General features: G+C 47.3%; 1 protein-coding gene across 1 annotated transcript in view; it reads left to right on the top strand.

Annotated features, from left to right (window-relative positions):
• The first annotated feature begins 6,458 nt into the window (after positions 1-6,458).
• The window catches only part of LOC109261250 (zinc finger protein 77-like), an 82,186-nt gene continuing 61,556 nt past the window's right edge, over positions 6,459-27,088 (top strand). Inside the window, exons 1-3 of the mRNA XM_053897507.1 lie at positions 6,459-7,870; positions 14,912-15,038; positions 22,639-22,819. Coding sequence (XP_053753482.1) covers positions 7,868-7,870; positions 14,912-15,038; positions 22,639-22,819 — 311 coding nt within the window. The 5' untranslated portion in view covers positions 6,459-7,867. The remainder of the gene's footprint in view (positions 7,871-14,911; positions 15,039-22,638; positions 22,820-27,088) is intronic.

Below are 27,088 nucleotides of genomic sequence, written 5' to 3'. Positions count from 1 at the left end.
CTAGGTTCCTTTGATCTTTTGTTTTTAATTTTTTGATTTTAGTTTTTTATTTCATTAATTTTTCTTCCTCCAAAATCAGAAACAGGGAGAAATTCACCCCAAAAGAAAAAACAGGAAGAAATGACAGCCTGGGGCTTAATCAACACAGACATAATCAAGATGTCTGAACGGGGTGCCCAGGTGGCTCATTCGGTTAAGCGTCTGACTTCAGCTCAGGTCATGATCTCACAGTTTGTGAGTTCGAGCCCCATGTCGGGTTCTGTGCTGACAGCTCAGAGCCTGGAGCCTGCTTCAGATTCTGTCTCTCTCTCTCTGCCCCTCCTCCACTTGCACTCCATGTCTCGCTGTCTCTCAAAAATAAACATTAAAAAAAAAAAGATGTCTGAACTAGAATTTAGAACCATGCTAATAAGAATACTAGCTGGGGTTGAAAAAAGTATAGACTCCCTTTCTGTGGAGATAAAAGAAATAAAATCTAGTCAGGACGAAATTAAAAGTGCTATTACTGAGATGCAATCTTGAATAGATGCCATGACGGTAAGGATGGGCAAAGCAGAGCAGGGTCAATGATTTAGAAGATAAAATTATGGAAAGTAATGAAGCAGAAAAAAGAGGGAAACAAAGGCAAAAGATCATGATACAAGACATAGAGAACTCAGTGACTTATTAAAAAGGAATGACGTCTGAATCATATGAGTCCCAGAAGATGAAGAGAGAGAAAAAGGGGCAGAAGGTTTATGTGAGCAATGTTTATGTAAGAAAATGTTCCTAATCTGGGGAAGGACACAGATATTAAAATCCAAGAAGCACAGAGAACTCATTTGGTTCAACAAAAAACGGCCATCACCACGGCATATCATAGTCAAAATCACAAAATTACACAGACAAGAAAAGAATTATGAAAGCATCAAGGGGGAAAAAAGTCCTTAACTTATAAGGGAAGACAGATCAGGTTCACAGTAGACCTATCCACAGAAACTTGGCAGGCCAGAAAGGAGCGGCAAGATATATTCAACATATTGAATTGGGAAAATAAGCAGCCAAGAATTCTTTTTCCAGCAAGGAGAAGGAGAGATTCAAAATAGAAGGAGAGATAAAGAGTTTTCCAGACAGAAACTAAAGGAGTTCATAACCACCAAACCAGACCTCCAAAAAACAAAACTCATCTATATGCTGCTTACAAGAGACTCATTTTAGACCTAAAGATACCTGCAGATGAAAGTGAGCGGATAGAGAACCATCTATCATGCTCATGGTCATCAAAAGAAAGCTGGAGTAGCTATGCTTATATCAGAAAAACTAGATTTTAAAATGAAGACTGTAACAAAAGATGAAGAAAGGTGTCATATCATAATTAAGGGGTCTACCCACCAAGATGATCTAACAATTGTAAATATTTATGCCCCCAACATGAAGCACCCAAATATATAAATCAATTAATCACAAACATAAAGAAACTCATTGATTATAATACCATAATAGTAGGGGACTTCAACACCCCAGTTACAGCAATTGACAGAGTATCGAAGAAGAAAATCAATGGCTTTGAATGACACACTGGATCAGATGGACTTAACAGATATATTCAGAACATTTCATCCTAAAGCAGCAGAATTCACATTCTTCTTGAGTGCACATGGAACATTCTCCAGAATAGATCCGTACTGGGACGCAAATCAGCCCTCAACAAGTACAAAAAGATCGAGATCATACCATGCATGTTTTCAGACCACAGTGCTATGAAACTCAAAATCAACCACGATAAAAAATTTGGAAAGACCATGAATACTTGGAGATAAAAAAAAATACTGAAGAATGAATGGGTTAAACAAGAAATTAAAGAGGAAACTAAAAAGTACATGGAAGCCAATGAAAATGAAAACACAACAGCCCAAAACCTCTGGGATGTAGCAAAGGCGGTCGTAAGAGGGAAGTATATAGTAACCCAGGCCTTCCTAAACAAGGAAGAAAGGTCTCAAATACACAACCTAACCTTACACCTAAAAGAGCTGGAAAAAGAACAGCAAATAGAGCCCCAAACCAGCAGACAAAGGGAAATAATAGAAAATTAGAGCAGAAGTCAATGATACATATAAAAACAAAACCAAACAAAACAAAAAACAGTAGAACAGATCAATGAAACCAGGAGCTGGTTCTTTGAAAGACTTAACAAAATTGATAAAGCCCTAGTCAGGTTGATTAAAAAGAAAAGAGAAAGGACCCAAATAAATAAAATCATGAATAAAAGAGGAGAGATCACAACCAACACAGCAGAAATACAAACAATAGTAAGAGAATATGATGAACAATTATATGCCAACAAATTGGGCAATCTGGAAGAAATGGACAGATTCCTAGAAACATATAACCTACCAAAACTGAAACAGGAAGAAATAGAAAATTTGAACAGACCCATACCAGTAAAGAAATTAAATCAGTAATCGAAAACCCTTTGGGGCGCCTGGGTGGCTCAGTCGGTTAAACGTCCGACTTCGGCTCAGGTCATGATTTCACGGTTCGTGAGTTTGAGCCCCGCATCGGGCTCTGTGCTGACAGCTCAGAACCTGGAGCCTGCTTCAAATTCTGTGTCTCCCTCTCTCCCTGCTCCTCCCCCGCTCATGCTCTGTCTGTCCTTCAAAAATAAATAAAAAACATAAAAAAAAATTAAAAAAAACACAAAAAACCCTTCAACAAACAAGAGTGGAGGGCCAGATGGCTTTCCAGGGCAATTCTACCACTCTTAAGGAGAGTTAACACCTGTTCTTTTGAAGATGTTTCAGGGGCGCCTGGGTGGCTCAGTCGGTTAAGCGTCCGACTTCAGCTCAGGTCACGATCTCACAGTCCATGAGTTCGAGCCCCGCGTCGGGCTCTGGGCCGATGGCTCAGAGCCTGGAGCCTGCTTCCGATTCTGTGTCTCCCTCTCTCTCTGCCCCTCCCCCATTCATGCTCTGTCTCTCTCTGTCTCAAAAATAAATAAACGTTAAAAATTTTTTTTTGAAGATGTTTCAAAAAAAAAAGAAAGAAAGAAATGGAAGGAAAAGTTCCAAACTCATTCTACAAGGCCAGCATTACCTTGATTCCAGAACCAGACAAAGACTCCACTAAAAACGAGAACCACAGACCAATTTCTCTGATGAACATGGATGCAAAAATCCTCAACAAGATACTAGCCAACCGGATCCAACAATACATTAAGAAAATTATTCACCATGACCCTGTGGGATTTATACCTGGGTTGCAGGGCTGGTTCAATATTCACAAAACAATCAATGTGATACATCACATTAATAAAAGAAAGGTTAAGAACCACATGATACTCTCAATAGATGCTGAAAAAGCATTTGACAAAATACAGCATGCTTTCTTGATAAAATCCCTCAAGAAAGTAGGGATAGAAGGATTATACCTCAAGATCATAAAGGCCATATATGAAAGACCCACAGCTAATATCATCCTCAATGGGGAAAAACTGAGAGTTTTCCCCCTAAGGTCAGGAACATGACAAGGATGTCCACTGTCACCACTATTATTCAACATAGTGTTGGAAGTCCTAGCCTCAGCAATCAGACAACACAAAGAAATGGAAAGCATCCAAATCAGCTAGGAGGAAGTCAAACTTTCACTGTTTGCAGAAGACATGATACTCTATGTGGAAAACCCAAAAGACTCCAGCAAAACACTGCTAGAAGTGATACATGAGCTCAGCAAAGTTGCAGGATATAAAATCAGTGTGCAGAAATTGTTTGCATTTCTATACACTAATAATGAAGCAACAGAAAGAGAAATCAAGGAATTGATCCCATTCACAATTGCACCAAAACCCATGAAATACCTAGGAATAAACCTAACCAGAGAGGTGAAAAAGCTATATACTGAAAACTCTAGAAAGCTTGTGAAATAGGGGTAGCTGGGTGGCTTAGTAGGTTAAGGGTCTGAGTTTGGCTCAGGTCATGATCTCATGGTTTGTGAGTTCAGTTGCCACATCAGGCTCTCTGCTCTCAGCACAGAGCCTGCTTTGGATCCTCTGTTTCCCTCTTTCTCTGCCCCTCCCATGCTCATCCTCTCTCAAAAATAAGTGAACGTTAAAAATAAAAAAAAGAGGGCGCCTGGGTGGCGCAGTCGGTTAAGCGTCCGACTTCAGCCAGGTCACGATCTCACGGTCCGTGAGTTCGAGCCCCGCGTCGGGCTCTGGGCTGATGGCTCAGAGCCTGGAGCCTGTTTCGGATTCTGTGTCTCCCTCTCTCTCTGACCCTCCCCCGTTCATGCTCTGTCTCTCTCTGTCCCAAAAATAAATAAACGTTGAAAAAAAAAATAAAAAAAAAATAAAAAAAAATAAAAAAAAGAAAGTTTATGAAAGAAATTGGAAGAAGACACAAAACAATTGAAAAACATTCCATGCTGATGGATTGGAAAAATATTGTTAAAATGTCAGTACCTACCCAAAGCAATCTACATATTCAGTGCAATCCCTATCAAAATAGCACCAGCATTCTTCACAGAGCTAAATCCTAAAATTTGTACGGAAACTGGAAAGACCCCAAATAGCCAAAGCAATCCTGAAAAAGAAAACCAAGGCTGGAGGCATCACAATCCCGCTCTTCAATCTGTATCACAAAGCTGTAATCATCAAGACAGTATGGTACTGGCACAAGAACAGACACGCAGATCAATAGAACAGAGTAGAGAACCCAGAAATGGACCCAGAAACATATGGCCAACTAATCTTTGACAAAGCAGGAAAGAATATCCAATGGAAAAAGACAGTCTCTTCAACAAATCGTGTTGAGAAAACTGGATACCAGCATGTAGAATGAACCTGGGCCACTTTCTTACACCATTCACCAAAATAAACTCAAAATGGATCAAAGACCTAAACATAAGCCAGGAAGCCATCAAATCAAGGAGAAAGCAGGCGAAACCTCTTTGACCTTGGACACAGCAACTTCTTACTCAACACGTCTCTGGAGGCAAGGGAAACAAAAGCAAAATTGAACTACTGGGACCTCATCAAAATAAAAAGCTTCTGCACAGCGAAGGAAACCATCAGCAAAACTAAAAGGCAACTGACAGAATGGGAGAAGTTATTTGCAAATGACATATCAGATAAAGGGTTAGTATCCAAAATCTATAAAGAAATTATCAAACTCGACACCCAAGAAAGAAATAATCCAGGGAAGAAATGGGCAAAAGACATGAGTAGACACTTCCAAAGAAGACATTTAGATGGCCAACCAACACATGAAAAAATGCTCAACATCACTCATCAACAGGGAAATACAAATCAAAACCACAGTGAGATACCACCTCACTGGTATCAGAATGGTGAAAATTAATTTCTCAGGCGACAACAGATACTGGCAAGGATGCAGAGAAAGAGGAACTCTTTTGTGCTGCTGGTGGGAATGCAAACTGGTGCGGTGACTCTGGAAAACATATGGAGGTTCCTCAAAAGATTAAAAATAGAACTACCCTATGACCCAGCGATTGCACCTACTACATATTTATCTAAAGGATACAGGAGTGCTGATTCAAAGGAGCACAGGCACCCCGATTTATTACAGCAGCACTATCAACAATAGCCAAAGTATGGAAAGATCCCAAATGTCCATCGACTGATGAATGGATAAAGAAGATACACACACACACACACACACACACACACACACACACACACACACACAATGGAATATTACTTGGAGATCAAAAATACTGAAATCTTGCCATTTGCAACAATGTGGATGGAACTAGAGTGTATTAGGCTAAGCAAAATAAGTCAGAGAAAAACAAATACATGATTTCACTCATGTATGGAATTTAAGATACAAAACAGATTAACATAAAGGAAGGGAAGCAAAAATAAGATAAAAACAGGAGGCAAACCTTAAGAGACTCTGAATTACAGAGGAGAAACAGGGTTGTTGGGTTGGGGGAAGGCTAACGGGTGAGGGGCAGTAATGAGGACACTTGTTGGGATGAGCACTAGGTGTTATACGTAAGTGATTAATCACTAAATTCTATTCCTGTAATTATCATTACACTATATGTTAACTAATTTGGATTTAAATTTAAAAAAGAGAAAATAGCCTATGTGAAAGAGACCAGACTCACGTGGACACATACTCATATATAAAATGCAGAGTAGACGAATCCATAGAGACATAAACTATATTGTGACCAGGAGACATGGTTTCATGGCTGTTTTGGACTTTATTTAAAAAAAAAAATTTTTTTTAACGTTTATTTATTTTTGAGACAGGGAGAGACAGAGCATGAACGGGGGAGGGGCAGAGAGAGAGGGAGACACAGAATCGGAAACAGGCTCCAGGCTCTGAGCTGTCAGCACAGAGCCCGACGCGGGGCTCGAACTCACAGAGTGCAAGATCGTGACCTGAGCCGAAGTCGGCCGCTTAACCGACTGAGCCACCCAGGCGCCCGGCTGTTTTGAACTTTAAATCTGTTTGAAAAAATGGAGCTGTAATTCACATACCATAGCTCACACTTTTTTTAAGATTTATTTTTATTTAGTTTTATTTTATTTATTAAAATTTATTTAAGTGTTTTTCTTTGAGAGAGAGAGTGCTAGGAAGAGGCAGAGAGAGGGAGGGAGAATCCCAAGCAAGCACCATGCCATTGGCAGGGAGCCCAACTGGGAGTACCAGCGGGATTAGGGGTGCAAACCCATGAACCCACAAACGGTGAGATCATGACCTGAGCCCCAACCAAGAGTTTGATGCTTAATGGACTGAGCCACCCATGCTCCCGGGGCTCACACTTTTAAGAGTAAAACTCAGTGCTCTGTTTTTTGTATGGTCACAGAGCTGTGCCACATCAGTGTACCATATGCAGAAGGGAAATAGAGCCTTTTACATTCCACATTCACAGGAACTGACTACAAACTGCGGTGATTTTCCTTGCAGAATATAACGCACGCCTGAGTACTATAACATCTCACACCTGTGGCTGTGTCCTGCTGGGGCCCAGGGGTCCCATGTCCCACGGAGGCTGAGAGCACGGGCATGTTTGGTTGACCTGGGGACAGAGAGAAGTGGGAGCGGGGCCTTGCGGTGTCAAGAGTCAGGTCAAAACGCTGGGAGACCTTATCTTCTGTTCCGTGACATCACTGGTCATTGAACTGTTCTTAAACATGGGACAGGGGCACCGTCACCTCGCCCGCGTGTCGACCGCAGACACAACCGTCACCAGGGCCTTCTGCTCTGTCTCGTTCCGATCCGGCGCGGGACAAGGGAGGCTCCGCGGAGAAACCGAGTCAGATTCCCGGGACAAAGGAGCAGGCAGGCGGGTCAACCGGCCGGGAGGGCGTTCGGCCGGAGCCGACCTTAGGGCGGGCGGATCAGACACGTGTGTACCGCCGGCCCGTCACTCAGGGCGTAGGAGGCGGGGCCTGGGGGATCTGCCCAATCTGGCGCCACAGGGGCGGTGCCGGGACCACCCTCCAATCAGAACGTGAAGGGCCTCAGGCTGCCCTATCACAGTGCGGCAGTGCGGTGTCTCGGAGAATTGTCCAATCGAGGTGGTGGGGAGTTATCTTCGGAACAGCATCCAATCAGGTCGCATTGCCTGAAGCAACGCCCAATCCGTGCTTGGGGGCGCATAGCGCGGTGCATTTATATTACCGGGTCCGGAAACACTCCAATCAGGCCCTGGTGGGTGGGGGATGGGGTGATGCCATCCCGCTCGGTGAGTGTGAGCTCTGAGTCGTGGCTGCTGGTGTGCGCTTGTCCCGCGCTCACCCAGTTTTCCGGTCCGCTAGCTCCTCGGTTGGAGGAGGGGCACGTGAGGGCCGCGGAGTCGCCGGGTCGCGGGATCAAGAGGAGGACGCCCGGAGAGCTGCGTGTGCGGCCGCGAGATGGTGAGTGGCCGGTCCCTGGCCCGGGACGCGGAGGGGCTGGTTCCAACCGGCCTGAACCGGTTTGTAGCGACCGCGGACCCCTATTTCCCTGTTCCCCGCGAGTTCTCTCCCGAGTTTCCCCTGTGGGCCTTCGGATGGGATCCCGGCGTTCTCTCCCATCCTCGCGTGTGGGTCTCATAGTCTCTACCCGAATCTCCGCCGTGGGCCGCGGTCCTAACCCTAGATCGGCCATGGGCCTCGGGGTGAGGTTCCTTTGTCCTGTCCCCTCTCCTCGTGGGGTCCCGGGGGTCCCGTCCAGAGATCTGTGGGCCGCGGGGTGGGGTTCCGGCGTCCTATCCCCTCTCCTCGTGTGGGTTCCGCAGGTCCTGACCCAAGTCTCTGTCTTTGGCCATGGGGTGGGGTCCCCGTGTCCCGTCACAATCACGGGTTTCCATGTGACCACCCGAGTCCTGGCTGGTGGAAGGAGGCGGGGACCACCACGTGCGGGGGCAGTAAAACCTGGGAATCGGAGTCCGGGAACTCACGATGGACCTGAGAGATAAATCCAAATTCGAGCTTGTCGAGGACACTTTGTTACAAAGGAGTTCCAACAGGGACCAGGTCCCGTCTCAGAGATCCTCGGATCCTCAGAGATTGAGCCTCTCCAGTGAAACAGAACCGGCCTTGGCTGTTCTGCAAGAGGGGGATGGGCAAGAAGACCCAGTGTCAGGATCCCACCCCTGCGGTGGAGGAAGGCCTCATTGGCTCAGGTCCCCCGGGCCTCGTTCCTCAGCTCAGTGGATGTTCAGCGTGTGGGCCACCCACAGCCAGGGGCCTGTGGGGAGGACAGTGGCCTGGGTAAAGTTTGGGTAGGAAAGGGGCAGTGGTGGACAGTTGGTCAAACCAGGTTCAAAGGAAAAATCCAAACTGAGTAAGGAGAGACGTGTATTGACAAAAATGATTGCAAAGGTGGGGGAGGGGACTGTTGCACTAGGGGCAGGGGCCCTGCAGGGGGGAAGGACTGTTGCACTAGGGGCAGAGGCTGTGCAGGGGGCTAGGGAGGCTGTTGCACTAAGGTCAGGTCGGTGGTGGGGGCGGGCTGTTGCATTAGGGGCAAGGGCTGTGCAGGAGGGCGGGGGGCTACATCGACAGGGAGGACACTGTGAGCCTAAGACCAGCGAGTATCTCAAGAGTCGTGTAGAAGGGAGGAGAGGAGGAAAGAAACCAGGCATGAGCAGGTGTGGTGCTGACGTTGGGGTTCCCTGCGGCCAGCCTGTCCCCCTGTCCCCAGGAGGGGCTGTGTGTGGCTCAGGCTAAGATCAAGCCCACATTCAGGGGTCTGGAGGAAGGAGAGAAGCCAAAGCAAAGTGGGACCAGCCAGCATTTTGTGCCCCTTGGTCTTGGGGACAAGCAGCTGAGCTGATCACAGATGAGGCACAAAGTGTGGGTGTGGGGGTCTGCGCGTGGCCCTGTCGTGGGTGAACAGGGGGACGTCCTGTGAGTCTTCTGGTCTGACGGGGGAGGGGCCCTCGTGCAGCCTGCTGTTTTCCAGACCCCAACAGGGTGGGGGAGGGAGTGCCTTTCCCTTCCACTGAGGTTTTCCAGGGAGCACAGGGCTCAAGTAGGCGTCTGCATGTCACCTGTCACCTGTGAGCAGGACCTGTCACCCTGTCCAGCTCCGCACGGGTCCTCTGCCAGCCTCTTGTTGAGCAGGTGTAAAATGCCCGAGTTCTTTCTGCCTCTTTTCTTCCCCTTCAGGGCAGAGGGTGGTAAATGTGTCAGGTCGTTCCTGTTCCTGTCCCTGCTGACTCGGGTTACTCTGGCCTTTATCCAGAGAGCGTCCCCTGGGGAAAAGTGTCTCCGGACAGAACTGTCCTTCTCCATGAGGGTTGGGGGGGATCTGCAGGGGGCTCCACATCTTCATGCCAGGTGGGTGGAGTCATGGATCAGAGGATTCATCCAAATGCTGGTGACAGTTCCATGCAGGTCCAGAGTTGCAAAACTGTGATCCTGACCCACTTCTGGTTAATTGATGGTGGTCTGAGATACACAGAAATTCCTTGAACTGGGTTGTGTTCAGTTGTGACTTATGATTTGCTATCATGAGGCTAAAGTTAACAAGCACCTGTTCTCTGAAATGGATCAACAGTTTCCATTTATTTAAAACCAGAGAGTGCCCTAGAACTTCCTTTCTTTCTTTCATCTCAAGCACACGTAGAAGCAGTGATTCTGCACGTTTTCCTTCCCATGCTGGGAGGGGGTCTTTGTGTCATTCGGATGACCCAGGGTGCTCGAAGCTCAAAGCAAAGACCCAGGTCTCAAGTTCCTGCTTGTCTTGTGGCTTCATGTCTCTAAGTGTAAATGCATCGCCATTTTTACATGATGGGGAAAATTGCATATTGTAGATTGAGGGTAAGTTAAAATTTACTAAGTGATGGGGATGCAGCGTGTGAGTCAGCCATCAGTGCAGTGGGAGTTACCCGCTTTATGTTGTCCCGCTCGAGGGCGCGACTCGTATCTCCCCGGAAGTCACACATGGGTTTATCTGATTCCCCCGGGGCTGAGCGTTTCTCACATGTGGGTTCCCTCTTCTGTGGAAACGTTTCCAGCGTGTTGTCACCTGTAACTCACGTGTCTGCTTCCTGATGTTCTGTTTCCTTCCCAGCCTGTGGACATTTGTCTGTTTCATTTCTACGTGTTGTGTTTTGTCCAGGTCAGGGTGTGTCATTTCTCTGTGCTGCCTGCGTGGATGGACCTGTCACATTTCCCTTTTTTTTTAAGGTTATTTATTTATTTTGAGAATGAAAGAGCATGAGGGAAGGGGGGGCAGGGAGAGAGGGAATCCCAAGCGGGCCTAGCACAGAGCCCGACTCCGGGCCCGATCTCCTCAACCCTGAGATCATGATCTGAGCTGAAATCTTGAGTCGCACGCTTAACAGGCTGGGCCACCGAGGCACCCCCTGCACATTTTCAGTGGACTTGAACTTCCTCATCTCTTCCTGTGCAGACAACCTTCTTTTGTTCTGTGAGAAAACTCCTCCTTCACTCAGGTCATAATCACACGTGCTGGAACTTTCTGTGTGTTCCACTTGTTCCCATGACGGTTAAATCCACAGGTCTTGGTTACTGTCCATGAAGTGGACGAGGGAAAGGATTCCTTTTTTTTTCTTTTTTTTTTAATGTTTGTTTAATTTTTTGAGAGACAGACAGAGAGTGTGTGAGCAAGGGAGGGGCAGAGAGAGGGAGACGCAGAATCCGAAGCAGGCTCCAGGCTCCGAGCTGTCAGCACAGAGCCCGACGTGGGGCTCGAACCCACGAACTGCTAGATCATGACCTGAGCCCAAATCGGAGGCTTAGCTGACTGAGCCACCCAGGCTCCCTAGGATTCCTTTTACCCCTTAGATAACCAGCCTTCCCTGGCCCCATGTGTCCAAGTGTCCCCATCTCTGCTGATGCCACTTGCTAAAGTCAGGGGCGCCTGTCTGTGCATTTCTTTGTCGATCAGGGTGTTTATCCGTCTGTCTGTTGCTGCCACGTGTTCTGGTTACTGGTAACTTGTAAATTGAAACTGTCAGTTACTTTACCCCCAAAACTGAGGCTGTTCCGGAACAGCAGAGATTTAGTTCTGAACGTGTAAGATACCACAGGACCACAGGCAGTTACTAGAACAGAGGAGAGGGACGCTCTCCTAGAGAGGCCAGGAGGGGCCGGGATGGAAACACGGGATGTGGAAGAACCTAGAGCTGGAAGCACAGTGGCTCCCCCCTGGCAGGGTGGGGGTGGGGAGGTGGCGTCCCGGCCGAGGCAGGCTGGGCTTGCAGGGTGCTGGGCTTGCGGCTGGGGCCCCCGGTGAGGACGGGGCAGGACGCGAGGGCGCCCCCTGCCGGCTCCCCACTCCGTCCCTAAGGAGCTTTCCGTGTGCGAATTTCTACATTTCCTCTGTTTGACCTCAGTGTTTCCTGAGAAGCATCTGGGAGTGAGAGGCGGGTTTGCTGTATTTTGTGGATTTGTCCCTCAGCGCCAGGAAGGACGTCTCCCGCTTGGCGTGGCTCGTGTTGGAGGGAACGAGCAGAGCAGCGGAAACCAGTCGAGGCCACAGCTGAGTAACAGGGACGGTTCGGAGGGAGATGCCGTCAGACACTTGTCGTCTAGGCCGTGTTCACCAGCAGTGTCCGCCTTGCAGAGCGTGTACTTGTATGAATCACACGAGTCACCGGCAATAAAATATGGAAGAAAAGTAGCATAACTCTATGGTTTGTCCTAATCCGGGACTCCGGGTCTGAAGGCAGCCACTGAACTGTCTATTGGCACTTGTTCCAACCCCGGGGAGAAAGTTCTCCCTGTGGAGCAGACCCGGAGTCCTGTTGGCCTCCCAGAAGTATTGTTCTTGGGGTGTCTGGGTGGCTCAGTTGGTTGATGATGGTACTCTTGATTTCAGGGCAGGTCATGTTCTCATGGTTCATGGGTTCAAGCCCCCGGTTGGGCTCTGTGCTGACAGTGCAGAGCCTGCTTGGGATTCTCTCTCTCTCCCTCTCTCTGCCCCTCCCCTGCTCCTGGTCGCTCTCTTTCTCTCTCTCTCAAAAAAAAAAAAAAAAAAAGCAAAACAGAAGTCAGTTATTTTTCCAGGAACAAGTGGGTGTCTCTGGGTATAGCAGAGAATTACAATTTGGGACAGGTTAGCCTCAGGAAAACCACAGGCAAGTCTGAAGAAGAAAGGGAGGAACAAAGGGAGGAACACTCTTTTCTAGAAGAGAAGGGGGCGTTGGGAGGGGCTGTGCCAAGCTAGAAGTCCATTGGAGCAAACTGGGAGAATCCAGGTGTAGCGGCTTTTCGTTGGCTGGACTGTGGTCGTCTCTCATTGGCTGACATGTGACTCTCTCACTGGCTGAGCCCTGGCTCGCTCTCATTGGCTGAGCCGTGGTTGTCTCTCATTGGCTGGGTTGTGGCTGTCTCTCATTGGCTGGGCTGTGACCGGCTCTCATTGGCTGGGCTGTTGCCACCAGAGGAAATCATCTTCCTTCCTCCTGCATGAGCAGTGATGCATTATGGGCGTGCGGGTGCGTCTCTCCGTGTTGTGTCTGTCCTTGGCCCTGAGCGGCAGGTTGGGGAGCTTCCCCTGTGGACTCCTGACTGCACTTCAGTCGTGTCGCCTTTACTCAGCCTGGAAGAGGTGCCCGGCTTCTGGGTGCTTTTCATCGCTGGCGATCGGGAGTCGTGCCGCGGAGAGCAGAGCGCGTGCGCACGCGTGTGTGTGATGGCGCTCGTCCTCCCGGGTCTGGGGCAGGTGGATACGAGGAGCGGACCTGCCGTGTTGGGTGGGAACTCCACGTTGTTCGTGTTGGGGGTCCACCAGACTCTTCCAAGGCGGCCGCCCCCTCTTACATCCGCAGCAGGATGAATGAAGGAGAATGCGCCCTGCTCACGTCCTCGCCAGCACTTCCCGGGGCGTCTTTATAGCCAGAGTGGTGGGTGCGAAGGGGCCTCTGCTGGTAGTTCGAGGTGCGTGTCCCGCGTGACGAATGTCTAGCATCTTTTCATCGACCCACTGGCCATTTGCATATGTTCTGGGGAGAAGTGTCTGGGTGCGCAAATGTTAGGTGTGGACTTTTCCCCGCCGCCCCTTTTCCGGGATGAGGAAGTTCCTTTCTGTTCCTAGTTGGCTGAGTATTTTTGTCAAGAGAGGGTGGTGGGTTCAAGGAGATACCTCTTCTGTGTGTAAGTGATCATGGGGTTTTTGTTTCTCTTCTGTTCATGAAGTTTATGACTGCTATTTTGCTTGCTGAACCAACCATTTTATTCCCAGATAAATCCCGCTTGGTCACGTTGTAGAATCCATTTTGTATATGACTGGTTTTGGTATCACCATAAACTGGCCTCATAGAGTAGGTTAGACGTGTCTGTGCACAATTAAATTTTGTGGATGGATCCCAGATGATTGGTGACATCGAGCATCATTTCATATGCTTTTTGGCCATTGTGTCTCTTCCTGGGGAAATGTGTACTCGCGTTCTTTGTCCATTGTTTAGTTGTATTATTTGTCTTTATACTGTCTTTTTTATTGTTGTTACATGAGTTTTTAAAAACCTGTTTAGATCACAAACCTCGTATCAGCTGTGTGACCAGCAAACCCACATTGTAGCCCCAGACGAAGGGGTGTTGCCTTTGTCGTAACTGATGTAGCTGGGTTCTGTGTCCTTAGGTTTTGGGGACGTGTCTTTTGTTTTGCAACTTCTGATTATTTTTATCATAGTTGTCTGCTCTTTATTTCAATGATGCAGTGTCCTCTGATTTTGCTCAAAAGATATTATGTGTTGGTTTTTTTTTCCCTCTCTGTTAAAGTCACCTCTTGCTCTTTTAGGATCAATCTCTCGGGGAACTTTTCTTTCTGGTGCCCTTTTGCTTGAATTCTGGGTACTGGGTTATATATTTCAGAGGCCCTGCTGACTTCTGAGTTTCTTCAGGAACCAGAACTTGTCTTACACACCAGGTGTGCCAGGCGCCCGGGCCCTGGCCTGTGTCCGTGCCCAGAGTCCAACTAATCCGGGGAAAGGGTCGTGTCTGCCTGTCCGAAGAGAGGGGACTCCGCCAGGCTTCTTGACCTTGTTCCTTCCAGGGTGAGAGCTGCTCCCATCAAGCAGCCCTGGAATCTGAGTGTCCACAGCATCCTGACATTCTGTTCGCAGTTCTTGGAGCTGACGAGGCATAATCGTCTTAGAGCAAGCCAAGCGTGTGTCCTCCGATTTGTGTGCTGTCCGAGTGCATATCTCACTTTTCAGTCTGTACGGAACTGGTCTGCTCAGGTGTGTCCCAGTAGAAATAACCCAGTAAATTGGGTGTGTGCAAGTCTATGGCAGCTCTTGTCATCGCCCTCTGCTTCAAGTCCCAGCCCTTCCCGTCACTGTGCGCAGTGCAGTGGGTCTGCCTGGGTGTTGTCACTTCCTACTCACGTGTGACTCACGGTCCTAGGAATGGAGTGCAGCTCCCCGCCTGTCACCCTTTATCCTCCCGCACACGTAGGTGATGATGGAGCTTTGCTGCAACAGAATGTGTGGTATGTTTCAGGACTCTGTGGTCTTTGTGGATGTGGCTGTGAACTTCACCCCGGAAGAGTGGGCTTTGCTGGATAGCAGTCAGAGGAACCTCTACAGAGATGTGATGCTGGAGACCTGCAAGAACCTGGCCTCCGTGGGTAAGCATGGCTCCATCCCTTCCCTCGTCTTGACGCAACAAATGTTTCTTACAACTGTCCTATCCTACCGGGGCCGAGGAATGGGAGTACGTTCGAGGAGAGGTAGACATGGTCCAAGCCTTCATGGAACCTCCGTAGAGTCACAGAGCTTTTCCACGAGAAAAGTCTTATGTGTTAACTTGTTATTCATCTGGATTAAGGTCTGAGACTCCCTAATTTAATAAATGTGAATGCGGTCTCTGGTGAGTGCTGTTTTGTGGTTTTTACTCCTGTGGAAGTTACACGGTGGCGAATACACATTGGACACCTTAATATTGCTGCACTTAAATCCTCACTTAACGAGGAGGGAAGGCGGCAGAGTAGGGGATCCTGAGCTCACCGCGTTTCCCGGACGCTCTGAGGCAATAGGAACGTGTACTCCCACTAACTCTGCGATGCCTCGAAAACTGGCGGAACAGGTCTTTCGAAGCTAACATGAAGGCTACATGGAAAAGGGTGGGCAGGGGGGAGATGTGGTTGGAAACCAAACCCCCCAGTGTGGCTGTCCACAAGTGGGCGGGACATCCCAGTTACCGAGAAGCTGGGGAATCAGTCCCCACACCATGCACCCCTGGCCCGGGGGACTACAGTGGAAGGACCAGGACCCATAACACCTGCCTTTGAAAATCAATGAGCCTTAAGTTTTGGGGGTGAAACCTCACAAGGGCTTCACTCTAGGCTCTATCGTTTGGCAGAAGGTCCAGCATAGGGGCAGCCTTTTGAAAATCACCTTAGTTGTATGTGATAGAGATTTATTGATTAATTTTAGGACACGCACTGGAGGCTCAGGGAACTTCCTCCAGGAACAGACGTGTAGGCAGGTGTCATTTCCCTTGCCCCCCTTCACCCTGGATGGTCAGGTGCTTGTGGGAGCCAGTTCTGATGCTCTGCGTCTATGCTGCCAACACCAGTTGCCACACGACAGCATCCCCCCAGAGGACCCCCACCGGCCCCAGGATACAAAATCAACGTACAGAAATCTGTCGCATTCCTATAGACTAATAATGAAGCGGCAGAAAGTTAAATTAATGAAGAATCCCCTCTTACAATTGCACCAAAACCAATACAATATCTAGGAATAAGCTCAACCAAAGAGGTGAAAGAGCTGTATTCCCAAGATGGTAAAACACCAATGAAGGAATTTCAAGACAACACAAGGAAATGGAAAGACTGTAGTGCCCCAAGCAATGTAGAGATTTAATGCAATCCCTGTCAAAATTCCAACAGCATTTTTCACACAGGTAGCACCGAAATGCTAAAATTTGTATGGAACTACAAAAGACTTCAAAAGCCAAAGCAATCTTGAGAAAGGAACACGAAACTGGGGGTATTCCAATTCCAAATTTTGAGTTCTATTACAAAATGGTAGTAATTAAAACAGGATGTACTGGTACAAAAATAGAAACAGATCAGTTGAGCGGAACGGAAAACCTAGAAATAAGCTCACAATTATATGGTCAATTAACCTTTTTTTTTTTTTTTTTTTTTTAAGTTTATTTATCTTGAGAGAGCTCGAGAGTGAGTGCAGGGGAGGGGCAGAGAGAGAGGGAGAGGTAGATCCCAAGCAGGGTCTGCACTGTCAGCAAGGAGCCTGATGCAGGGGTTGAACTCACCAACTATGAGGTCATGACCTGAGCCAAAATCAAGAATCAGATGCTTAACTGACGAAGCCACTCTGGCACCTCGTCAATTAATCTTTGACAAAGGAGGAAAGAACATACAGTGGGAAAAGTATAGTCTCTTTGACAAATGGCACTGGGAAAACCGGACAGCCACATGTAGAATGAAACCAGACCGCATTCTTCACCACACACAAAAATAAACTCAAAGTGGATTAACGACCTAAATTTGAAACCTGAAACCATAAAACTTCCTGAAGGGAGTGTAGACAGTTCTCTCAGACATTGGCTATGGCAACATTTTTCTAGATCTGCCTCCTGAGGCCAAGAAAATAAAAGCAAAAATAAACTATTGCAACGGCATCCAAATAGAAAGCTTCTGCACGGTGAAGGCAACAAGCAACAAAAGTAAAAGGCAGTCTCCGGAATGGGAGATCATACATCCTATAATGGGTTAGTATCCAAAATATATAAAGAACTGAAACAATGCAATACCCCACAAGAAGCAATCTAATAAAAAATGGTCAGGATGGCTCAGGTTGTTGGGCGTCTGACCCTTGATTTTGGCTCAGGTCATGGTCTCACGGTTCGTGGGATCAATTCCCACCTTGGGCCCTGTGCTGATAGCAAGGAGCCTGTTTGGGATTCTCCTCTCTCTGCTCCTCCCCCATTCATGCTGTCTCATTCTCTGTCTCTCAAAATAAATACATATTTTTAAATACATATAAACATATTTTTAAAAATAAGGTTTTAAAAAAAATTTTTTTAACGTTTATTTATTTTTGAAACAGAGAGAGACAGAGCATGAACGGGGGAGGGGCAGAGAGAGAGGGAGACACAGAACCGGAAGTAGGCTCCAGGCTCCGAGCCATCAGCCCAGAGCCCGATGTGGGGCTCGAACTCACGGACCATGAGATTGTGACCTGAGCTGAAGTTGGACGCTTAACTGACTGAGCCACCCAGGCGCCCCATAAAAATAAGTTTTTTGATTAAAAAAATTTTTTTTAATAAAATTTTTAATTTTTAATATTTTAATTTTTTTAAACTTACTTAAATTTATTTTTTAACTTTTTATTTTTAAATAAAAATGTTTATTTTTGTGAGAGAGAGAGAGCGTGAGCGGGGAGGGGCAGAGAGAAAGGGAGACAGAATCTGAAGCAGGCTCCAGGCTCCGCGCTGTCAGTACAGAGCCCAATGTGGGGCTCTAACTCACCAACTGTGAGCTCATGACCTGAGCTGAAGTCGGAAGCTTAACCGACTGAGCAACTCAGGTGCCCCTATTTTTTTTTTTTTATGTTTATTTATTTTTGAGAGAGAGAGAGAGAGAGAGACAGTGCATGAGTGTCAGATGGGCAAAGAGAGAGAGGGAATCTGCAAGAGTCTCCAGCCTCCAAGCTGTCAATACAGGGCTCGAACCCACAGACCATGACATCATGACCTGAGCCAAAGTGGGAGCTCAACCAACTGAGCCACCCAGGTGCCCCAATAAATAAACAATTTTTAAAACTGGGTAGAAGACACGAAGAGACACTTCTTCAGAGAAGACATCCAGATGACCAACAGGCACGTGAAAGGGACTCGGCATCACTCCTCATCAGGGACATGCAAATCAAAACTATAAAGACATATCCCCTAACACCTGTCAGCATGTCTGAAAGAGAAAACACGAAAACAAGTGTTGGTGAGGATGTGGGGGGAAAGGAACCCTCGTGCAGTGTTGGTGGGAATGCAAACTGGTGCAGCCATTGTGGAAAACTGCGTGGAGATTCCTCAAAGAATTAAAAATAGAGCTGCCCTATGATCCAGGAATTGCGCTTCTGGATATTTACCCCCAAAACACACACACACACACAAAACACTAATTCAGAGGGATACACGCACCCCTGTGTTTATTGTGGCATTGTCTACAATTGCCAGACTATGGAAGCAGCCCAAGTGTCCATCACTAGATGAATGGATAGAGAAGCAGTGGTGCATATACAAATGGAGTATTACCCAGCCATAAAAAAGAATGAAATCTTGCCATTTGCAACAACATGGATGGCGCTAGACAGATTACACTAAATGAAATAAGTCAGAGAAAGACAAATACCAAATGATCTCACTTCTATGTGGAGTCCATGAAACAAAAGCAAACGAGCAAAGGGAAAAAATGAAGGTGAGACAAACCAAGAAACAGATTCTTAACTATAGAGAACAAACTGGTGGTTACAAGAGGGGAGGTGGGTGGGGGGCATGGGGGGTGTAGGGGATGGGGATTAAAGAGTACCCTTATGATGGAAAAAAAAATTGAAGATGATACAAAAAGTTGAAAGATACAGTATTCTCATGGATTAGAAGGATTAATATTGTTAAAGTCCGTACTACAAAAAGCACCCTGCAAATTTAGTGTACCTACCAACCTACCAATAAATAGTATTTTTTCAAAGAACTAGAGCAAAATATCCTAAAATTTGTATGGAACCCGAAAAGCCCCCAAATAGCCAGAACAGTTTTAGGAAAGTGTAACAAAACTGATGATATGATAATCCCAGATTTGAAAATATACTGCAAAACTGTAGTAATCAAAACAGTATGGTATGGCACAAAAACAGACGTAGATGAAGGGAACAGGATAGAGATCCCAAAAAGAAAGCCATGCTTATATCGTCCAAATATCTACAACCAAGCAGGTCAGAATATACGACGTGGAAAAGACTGTGTTCAGTAAATGGTGTTGGGGAAAACTGGACAGCGACCTCCAAAAGAATGAAACGGTGCGGAGAAAGGGGAACCCTCCTGCACTGTTGGTGGGAATGCAAAGTGGTGCGGCCACTCTGGAAAAAAGTATGGAGGTTGCTCAAAACAGTAAAGATGGAACTACCCTACAACCCAGCGACTGCACTACTAGGTATTTACGCAAAGGATTCAGAAATACAGATCTGAAGGGGTACACGCACCCTGATGTTTATAGCAGCATTATTTATCATAACCAAGCTATGGAAGCAGCCCAGATGTCCATCGACCGATGAATGGATAAATAAGATGTGGTTTATATACACAACGGAAGATCACTCAGCCACCAAAGATGATGATGAAATCTTGTCATTTGCAGCTACATGGATGGAACTAGAGTGTATTAAGCTAAGCGAGATAAGTCAGACAGAGGAAGACAAATACCATATGATATGAGTCATATGTGGAATTTAAGAAACAAAACAGATGAACATATGGGAAGGGGGAAACAAACAATAAGAGACTCTTAACGATAGAGAACAAGCCGAGGGTTGATGGAGGGAGGTGGGTGGGGGGATGGGCTAGATGGGTGATGGGATAGCACCAGGTGTTGTATGTAAGTGATAAATGATGGCTTCCACTCCTGAAACCAATATAATGCATATTTACTAACAAATTTAAGTGAAAACTTGAAGGGGCGCCTGGGTGGCTCAGTCAGTTCAGCATCCGACTCTTGGTTTCAGTTTGTGATTTCACAGTTCGTGAGTTCAAGCCCCGAGGTGGTATTCTCTGTCCCTCTCTTTCTGGCCCGCCCCCACTCATACTCGCTCACTCTCAAAATAAATAAACTAAAACAACAAAACGGGGCCACTTTCTTACAGCTTACACAAAAGTAAACGATATGGATCAAATACCTAAACATAAGACTTGAAAGTATATATGTCTTGAAAGAAAACAGAGACAGTAAACTGTAAGGACATTAGCCTTAGTGATATTTTTGTGGACTTGTCCCTCAGGGAAGGGTAAAAAAAAAAAAACAACAAAAAACAAAAAAAACCCCACACGAAACAATTGGGACTATATCAAACTGAAAAGCTTTTGCAGTGAGGCAACTATCAACATGATGAAAAGGCAACCCTTTGTTTATGGGAAGGGGAGAAGATATTTGCAAATGATATTTCCAATAAAAGGTCTGTATCTAAAACATAAGTAATTCCTACAACTCAACACCAAAAAAATTTTGATTATTAAATGGGCAGAGGAACTCAACAACAGACATTTTCCTGAAGAAGATATTGAGATGGCCAATAGACATTCAAAAAGCTGTTCAGTATCACTAATCCTCAGGGAAATGCAAATCAAAACCGCAATGCGATATCATCTCAGAGAAGATAGATTGGTTAGTATCAAAAAGACAGGAAATAGCAAGTATTGGTGAGGGTGTGGAGACCAGGAAACCCGTCGTTGTTGGTGTGAAGGTAAACTGGTGCAGCCACGTTGGAAAACCATATGGAGCTTCCACAAAGAACTAAACCACAAGTACCACATGGTCCGTAATTCCACTTCTGGGTAGTTGACCACAGGGGAAAAAAACTAACACGCAAAGATATGTGCGCCCCCACGTTCACTGTGGCACTAGTTATGGTATTTAAGATGTGGAAGCAACCCAGGAGTCCGTCGACAGATGAACTGATGGGGAAGATGTGGTATCTACATACAAGGGGCATCGCTCAGCCGTATAAAGTGGATGAAGTCTTGCCATTTATGACCACATGGATGGACTACAGGGCGTCATTCCAAGTAAATAAGACGGAAAGACAAACACCATGTTGTAACTTCACACGTGGGATCTAAACAACAAAATGGAGGCACAGACAACAAAAAGTAGAAACAGGTGTAAAAACAGGAGATCAACATGGTGTTTGCGAGGTTGGAAGGGGCTGGAGGGACGGGTGGATGGATGAAGGGGATTGAGAAGTACAGAGTTGAGCTTATTAAATAAAGAAGTCTTGGGAGTGAAGAGTGCCACACAGGGAATACGGGCAGTAATATTGTAGTTTGTATAGTGCCCAGTGGTAATTTCACTTATCGTGGCGAGCATTTTGTAATGCATAGAACTGTCCTGTCACTATGTTGTACCCCTGACACTAATATTATAGGTCAATATGGTTCCCTCTCCACCCCCCAAAAAAGCCCAGGGGCTCCTGGCTGGCTCAGTCAGAAGAGCATGTGATTCTTGATGTCAGGGTCATGAGTTTGAGCCCCACGTGGGGTGTACAGGTTAGTAAACAAAAAAACAAAAAAAAGCCCGCACTTACCCATCATCAATGACCCTGAAGACGAAAGTCAGGCCCATCTTCCAGATTGCTTGTTGTCCTTCAAATCCTCCCTCCTGCTGAGCTCTTCTCAGGGGCAGGACAGCAGCCACACACACACCATCTAATCTCCTAGCGGCAGCTGGGGCAGTGCAGGCAGCCTCCTCCGAGGGCCTATGTGCCTTCAGAACAGGCCAACCCTCGGTTGGACCAGGTTCTGGAGAAGGGATTGGCGTTTGGACACATCCATTAGAAACATGACTCGGGGGCGCCTGGGTGGCTCAGTCGGTTAAGCATCTGACTCTCGGTTTTGACCCAGGCCGTGATCTCATGGATTGTGGGATTGAATGCTGTGTCGGGCTCCAGGCTGACAGTGCAGAGCCTGCTCGGGATTCTCTCTGTCCCTCTCTCTCTGCCGCTCACCTGCTCGTGCTCTCCCTCTCTCTAAAAATAACTAAACTTCATAAAAAGAAAGAAACATGACGCAGTCTGTTTGAGAAGGGTGGTGTTTGTCACTTACCTGGCTTCCCTGTTGGACTTTTCATCCATCCTTATGCACATGGTGAGCCTTTCTGTAGTTTTGTTACAGAGGTAGTGTGTCGATGTGTGTATCTTGCCCAGTTCCTTCCTATTTTGCTTTTCTAAAAAATACTGATCTCTGCATTAGTCTCCATCTATATTGAAGTATTTCTGAGTGAACAAGTTGCCATTTGATAGTTTTCCTATCATTCCCAAAGTCCCAGATTACCAAGGTCCTCAGAATTTTTCCTTGGTCACCTGACCTTTCTTCCTGATGAACTTCATTTACATTTGAGATCAGTATATGAATGGAAGTCTACGTTCGGTCTGTTTTCTTTCTTTTATCCACTAATTCTTTTCCAGCAAACTAAATTTTGCTACCAAATGTTGCAGATTATTGCATTCGAGTTAATACCAGTGGATCAAGTCCTCAGTGGGATGTTTTGGAGGATGAACCATCTCATGAAGAAAAAATAGTAAGATTTGCAAGAAATGATTCCTGGTCTGTTTTTGGAGAAAACCAGACATTTCGTAGCAGAGGAGATTACCTGCAAACCCAGGAAAGGCGTTTGAGGTGAGTGACGCTTGCAGGGAGGAGGGGGGGACGTTGGCAGATTGTGAGACGAACTTGAAATTAAAGAACAGCTGAAAACCTAGCGCGACAATTGTGTAATTGATGGGGAAAATGCATTCTACGTATTGATCGTCTGAAACCCCATTCAGTTGGAAACCACGGTCAGGGAAAACTGTACGTAAGAAGCCCTGAATGTTACGACTCTATTTGAGTCCTCAGCCAGACCAGTAAGCTTGTACCACTTTGTAAGCATGGAGACAGTGCCACAAACGTACCCGTTCATTGACAGTGGCCACTGTGCAGTCCCAACACGGATTAGCAAACGTCAATAATAGGTCATTAGTGAATAAAGAGACCGCTTCTAATCACTAGTCCCTAACCGTGTGCCTTCCCGTTTTGAACAGAAGTCCTTTCGTGGAGAGTGTGTGTGAACGTATCGAAGGAGATCAACGTGGAGGCACCCTGAACCCGATCACAAGTCTTACCGCGCACCAGGGGTATCCCATCGGAGGAAAACCCTGTCAATGCGCTAAGTGTAGAGAAGCCCTCACAGGTGGTTTTTTCCTAGGGAATCTGCGAAGATTTCACCCAGGACTCAAACCTAGTCCCTGTGAGGAATGTGGGCTGGCCTGTAGCTGTGTCGCGAGCCTCAGCACTCAGGTGGACGCAGGCCTCGTAGAGAAACCCTATGAAGGTCAGGACGCCGGGAGAGCATCGGAGACGTACGCGAAGAGTCTCAGTAGTAAAATATCTCTAGAGTGCAAGAAATGTGGAAAAGCTTTCATTTGCACGTCTTCCTTTCAGGGTCACGTGCGAGGTTCCTGTGGACAGAGTGTCCATGCGTGTGGCGTGTGTGGGAGTGCCTTTATGTTTCACTCCCGTCTTACGTGTCACGTGAGAACTCACGCCGGGGAGAGGCCCAGTGATTGCATAGACTATGGGAAGGTTTACAGCTGCCTCTCTTACGCTCAAGGTCACTCCAGTAATCAACCTGGGGAAAGAGTTTTTCAGTGTGGGCTCTGTGGGAAAGCCTTCACTCGTCGGACCTACCTTCAAAGTCACGTGAGAACGCATACTGGGGGAAAACCCTATAAATGTCAGGAGTGTGGAAAAGCCTTCACTCGTCGGGCCTACCTTCAAAGTCACCTGAGAAAGCACAGTGGAGTGAAGTCTTTCAAGTGCCAGCAGTGTGGAAAAGCCTTCTATTCGTCCTCGTACCTTCAGATACATGCACGGATACATACTGGGGAGAGACCCTGCGTGTGTCAGCATTGTGGGAAAACGTTCAGATACCCCGCAAACCTGCGAGCTCACGTGAGGACACACACCGGGGAGAGGCCCTACGAATGTAAGGAGTGTGGAAAAACCTTCAGTCGTGTCTCCTCCTTTCGAAGGCACGGGAAAACCCACAGTTGAGTCAAACATCTGGGAGTACGGAGTGTCGTTCCTAATCCGTTCTATTGTTCTTCATTCCTTCGATACGGAACAACGCACGCTGGGGAGAGACGCTTGCGAGTAGTGTGGGAAAGCTTTCAGGCAGCTCCAGCATTTGCAAAGTCATTTGAGATACAGTTGCGTGAAACCCTAGGAGAGTAAAGAGTGTGGGAAAGCGTAGCGGGCTTACTCCTTCCTTGGAGGACGCACAGTGGGGAGAGACCCTTGGAAGGTCGGCACTGTGGGAAGACGTTCAGGCGTCACGGCTCCCGTCCAGAACACGTGAGGCTGCACAGTGGACGGTGAGCCAGTGAATCTAAGGACGCTGGTGGGGCCTTCCGGTGCCCCGTAGACCTGCGGGAGCGTGTGACGACTCACACCGGGCACTGTGGGAGAGCCCCCAGTCGTCCCTCCTCCCACCGAGGACACGTGCGAAGGAAAACACGGCGAAGTGTAGCCTGAGAACGTAGGAACCGTGGAAAAGCCTTCGGGCATCCCAGGAACCTGTGAGCACGCACACACTGGGGACGAGCCCTGAGCACAGCACCTGTGGCAAAGCCTGCATTCTCCCCTAATGGTCATATTTAAAACATGAGCAAACACCACGGAGAGAAATCTTCTCAATGAGAAAAGTGTCGGAAAAGCTTGGAAGGATCGTAGGTCACGTATTTTGTCCATGGCAGGTCAGGCCGCCCCGGCATCTTCTAATTGTTGTAAATACGGATTTGTCTTTGCAAATGCCTCTTCCTTACAGGGATCCCAAGTGCGTTAATTCCAGCGCATGCCTAAGAAGCATCCCACTGTGTCCTTCTCACCTGTAGGGCGTTATTTTGTTATCTCAGATCCGAAAACCGCATACAGTTATGGCAAACGTGTCTCCACGACGATGTCTTCTGGACCCGGGGCGGATCAGTGGTCTGTACGTGTATCTCGTCCTCTGGTGCAGAGACTAGAATTCCCCGACTCCGCCCTGCCCCTCCTTGCGGTCTTTATTATTGAAAGTTGTGTCTCCACGTGTGCTGGTGCTGCCGTGTGCCCACCTGTGTTCCCCATGGACGTTAGTAAACGCGCAAGGATACTGGAGGAGGACAGTCTCCTCTGATCGTGTTCATGGTTTGACCTCCGCTCATCGCCCTTGAGCTCGGTTGTTCATCAGTCATGACCCACTGAGTTACGAAGAGAAACTTTGTTGGGGGTGCCTGGGTGGCTCAGTGGGTTAAGCGCCCCACTCTTGATTTCGGCTCTCAGGTCATGAGCTTGCGGTTCGTGGGATTGAGCCCCGTGTCAGGCTCTGTGCTGACATCTCTCTCTCTCTCTCTCTCAAAGTAAATACATAAACTTAAAAAAAAAAAAAAAAGAAGAGAAACCTTGTGGCTTGAAGTGGAAAGTTAGTGTCCAGCTGGTTCTGCTGGGTTTCGTTGTGAGCCTTGTGAGGCGGGAGGCCGTACGTCCCAGAGTCCTCCTCTGTGTGGCTCTGAGAGGAAGGCCCTGAGAAGAGGAGCTGTGTGGGGCTTGGAGAGCAGCAGTGAGGAACCGTGATTCTCCATCCTTCCGTGCCGCCAGGGCACAGACGCGTGGGGACCCAGGTGGGCCCGAGTCACGGCGTGTTGTCCTGGCTTCTGGTCTGCCGTCTGGAACAGCCCCCGTGTAAGAAAAGTTTGACATTAGTTCTTGTTAGCATGTTCCAGAGACTTCCACGAGCTGTCCCGTGACAGACCGTCTTGGCTTCCCGGTCCCCACGGATCCTTACGTTGCCCTGTGACTCTTTGTGTCCGTGAGGCCGTCTCTTGAGGCTGTCGTGCTTAGCGAGCTCTCTTATCCTGTGACCCCTTCATCTCCATACTTTTCTTAAAAATGTTAATTTTACTTTTTTTTTGAGAGAGAGAGAGAGTGAGTGGTGGAGGGGCAGAGACAGGGAGACAGAACCCCAAGGGGGCTCCTCACTGTCAGCACAGAGCCCGACTTCAGGGCTCGATCTCACGAACCGTGAAGTCATGACCTGAATCGAAATTGAGAGTTGGACGCTTCACCAACTGAGCCACCCAGACGCCCCTCCATGCTTTTCCTCATACGTGATTTCTGTGGTGAGCATCTCAGGGTAGGTCTGTGTCCTGCCTCCCTCAGGCCAAAGGCTGTAGCCACAGATGCAGGAGACCTCTGTCCCTGGTTGCATTGTAGAGAGGCTGTGCTGACCCTGCCTTTCTTCTTTCTGGATGTTTCCGTGATTGGAATTAGGACCTGTGAGTGTATTTGGCAGTTTGTGTGAGTTTTCCTCTATAGCTGGCCGCTGTCTTAAGAGAGAAACCCAGTATGCTTACTGACTCTTGTTACACGTGATTTCCCAGTGCTTAATTCTGTTGTTTTTAATACGTGGTTCAAAGCACTGTAGTTTTTGTGAAACAGTCCCCCCCATTATTTCTTAGGAAGCATCTTACCTGGGTTTTCCCATCTTTTACATCTTTATAAGTGTTTTCTGATTCGTTACCCGAGATTTTATGTTCAAATATGATCTGCTGGGGAAGTGACTCATGTTTGGAGTGTGTCATTTTTTCCATACATATTCAGAAGCAATAGTACTAAATACTGTTTATCTTAAAAGTAAAACTGACCAGTTCCTTCGCCAGGAAAAATGTTGATCTGTTCTTAGCAGTTCAGTAGAGGAACGCTTCAGCAAGGGTATAGACGTGTCTGGAGAACAAAGGAGAGGAATGCTCTTTTACAGAGGAGAGGGGGGTTTCTAGGAGGGGCTGGTATAACAGCGCATTGTCGTGAAGCGGGAGTTCCAAGTGGAGTGTATTTTCATGGGCTGAGCCGTGACGGTCTGCCACTGGCGAG

Source organism: Panthera pardus, unplaced genomic scaffold, assembly GCF_024362965.1.
Source record: "Panthera pardus isolate Hobbes unplaced genomic scaffold, ASM2436296v1 HiC_scaffold_8, whole genome shotgun sequence".
NCBI lineage: Eukaryota > Metazoa > Chordata > Mammalia > Carnivora > Felidae > Panthera > Panthera pardus.
The sequence above is the reverse complement of the archived record's forward strand: the minus strand, read 5'-3'. Positions and strand labels throughout refer to the sequence as shown.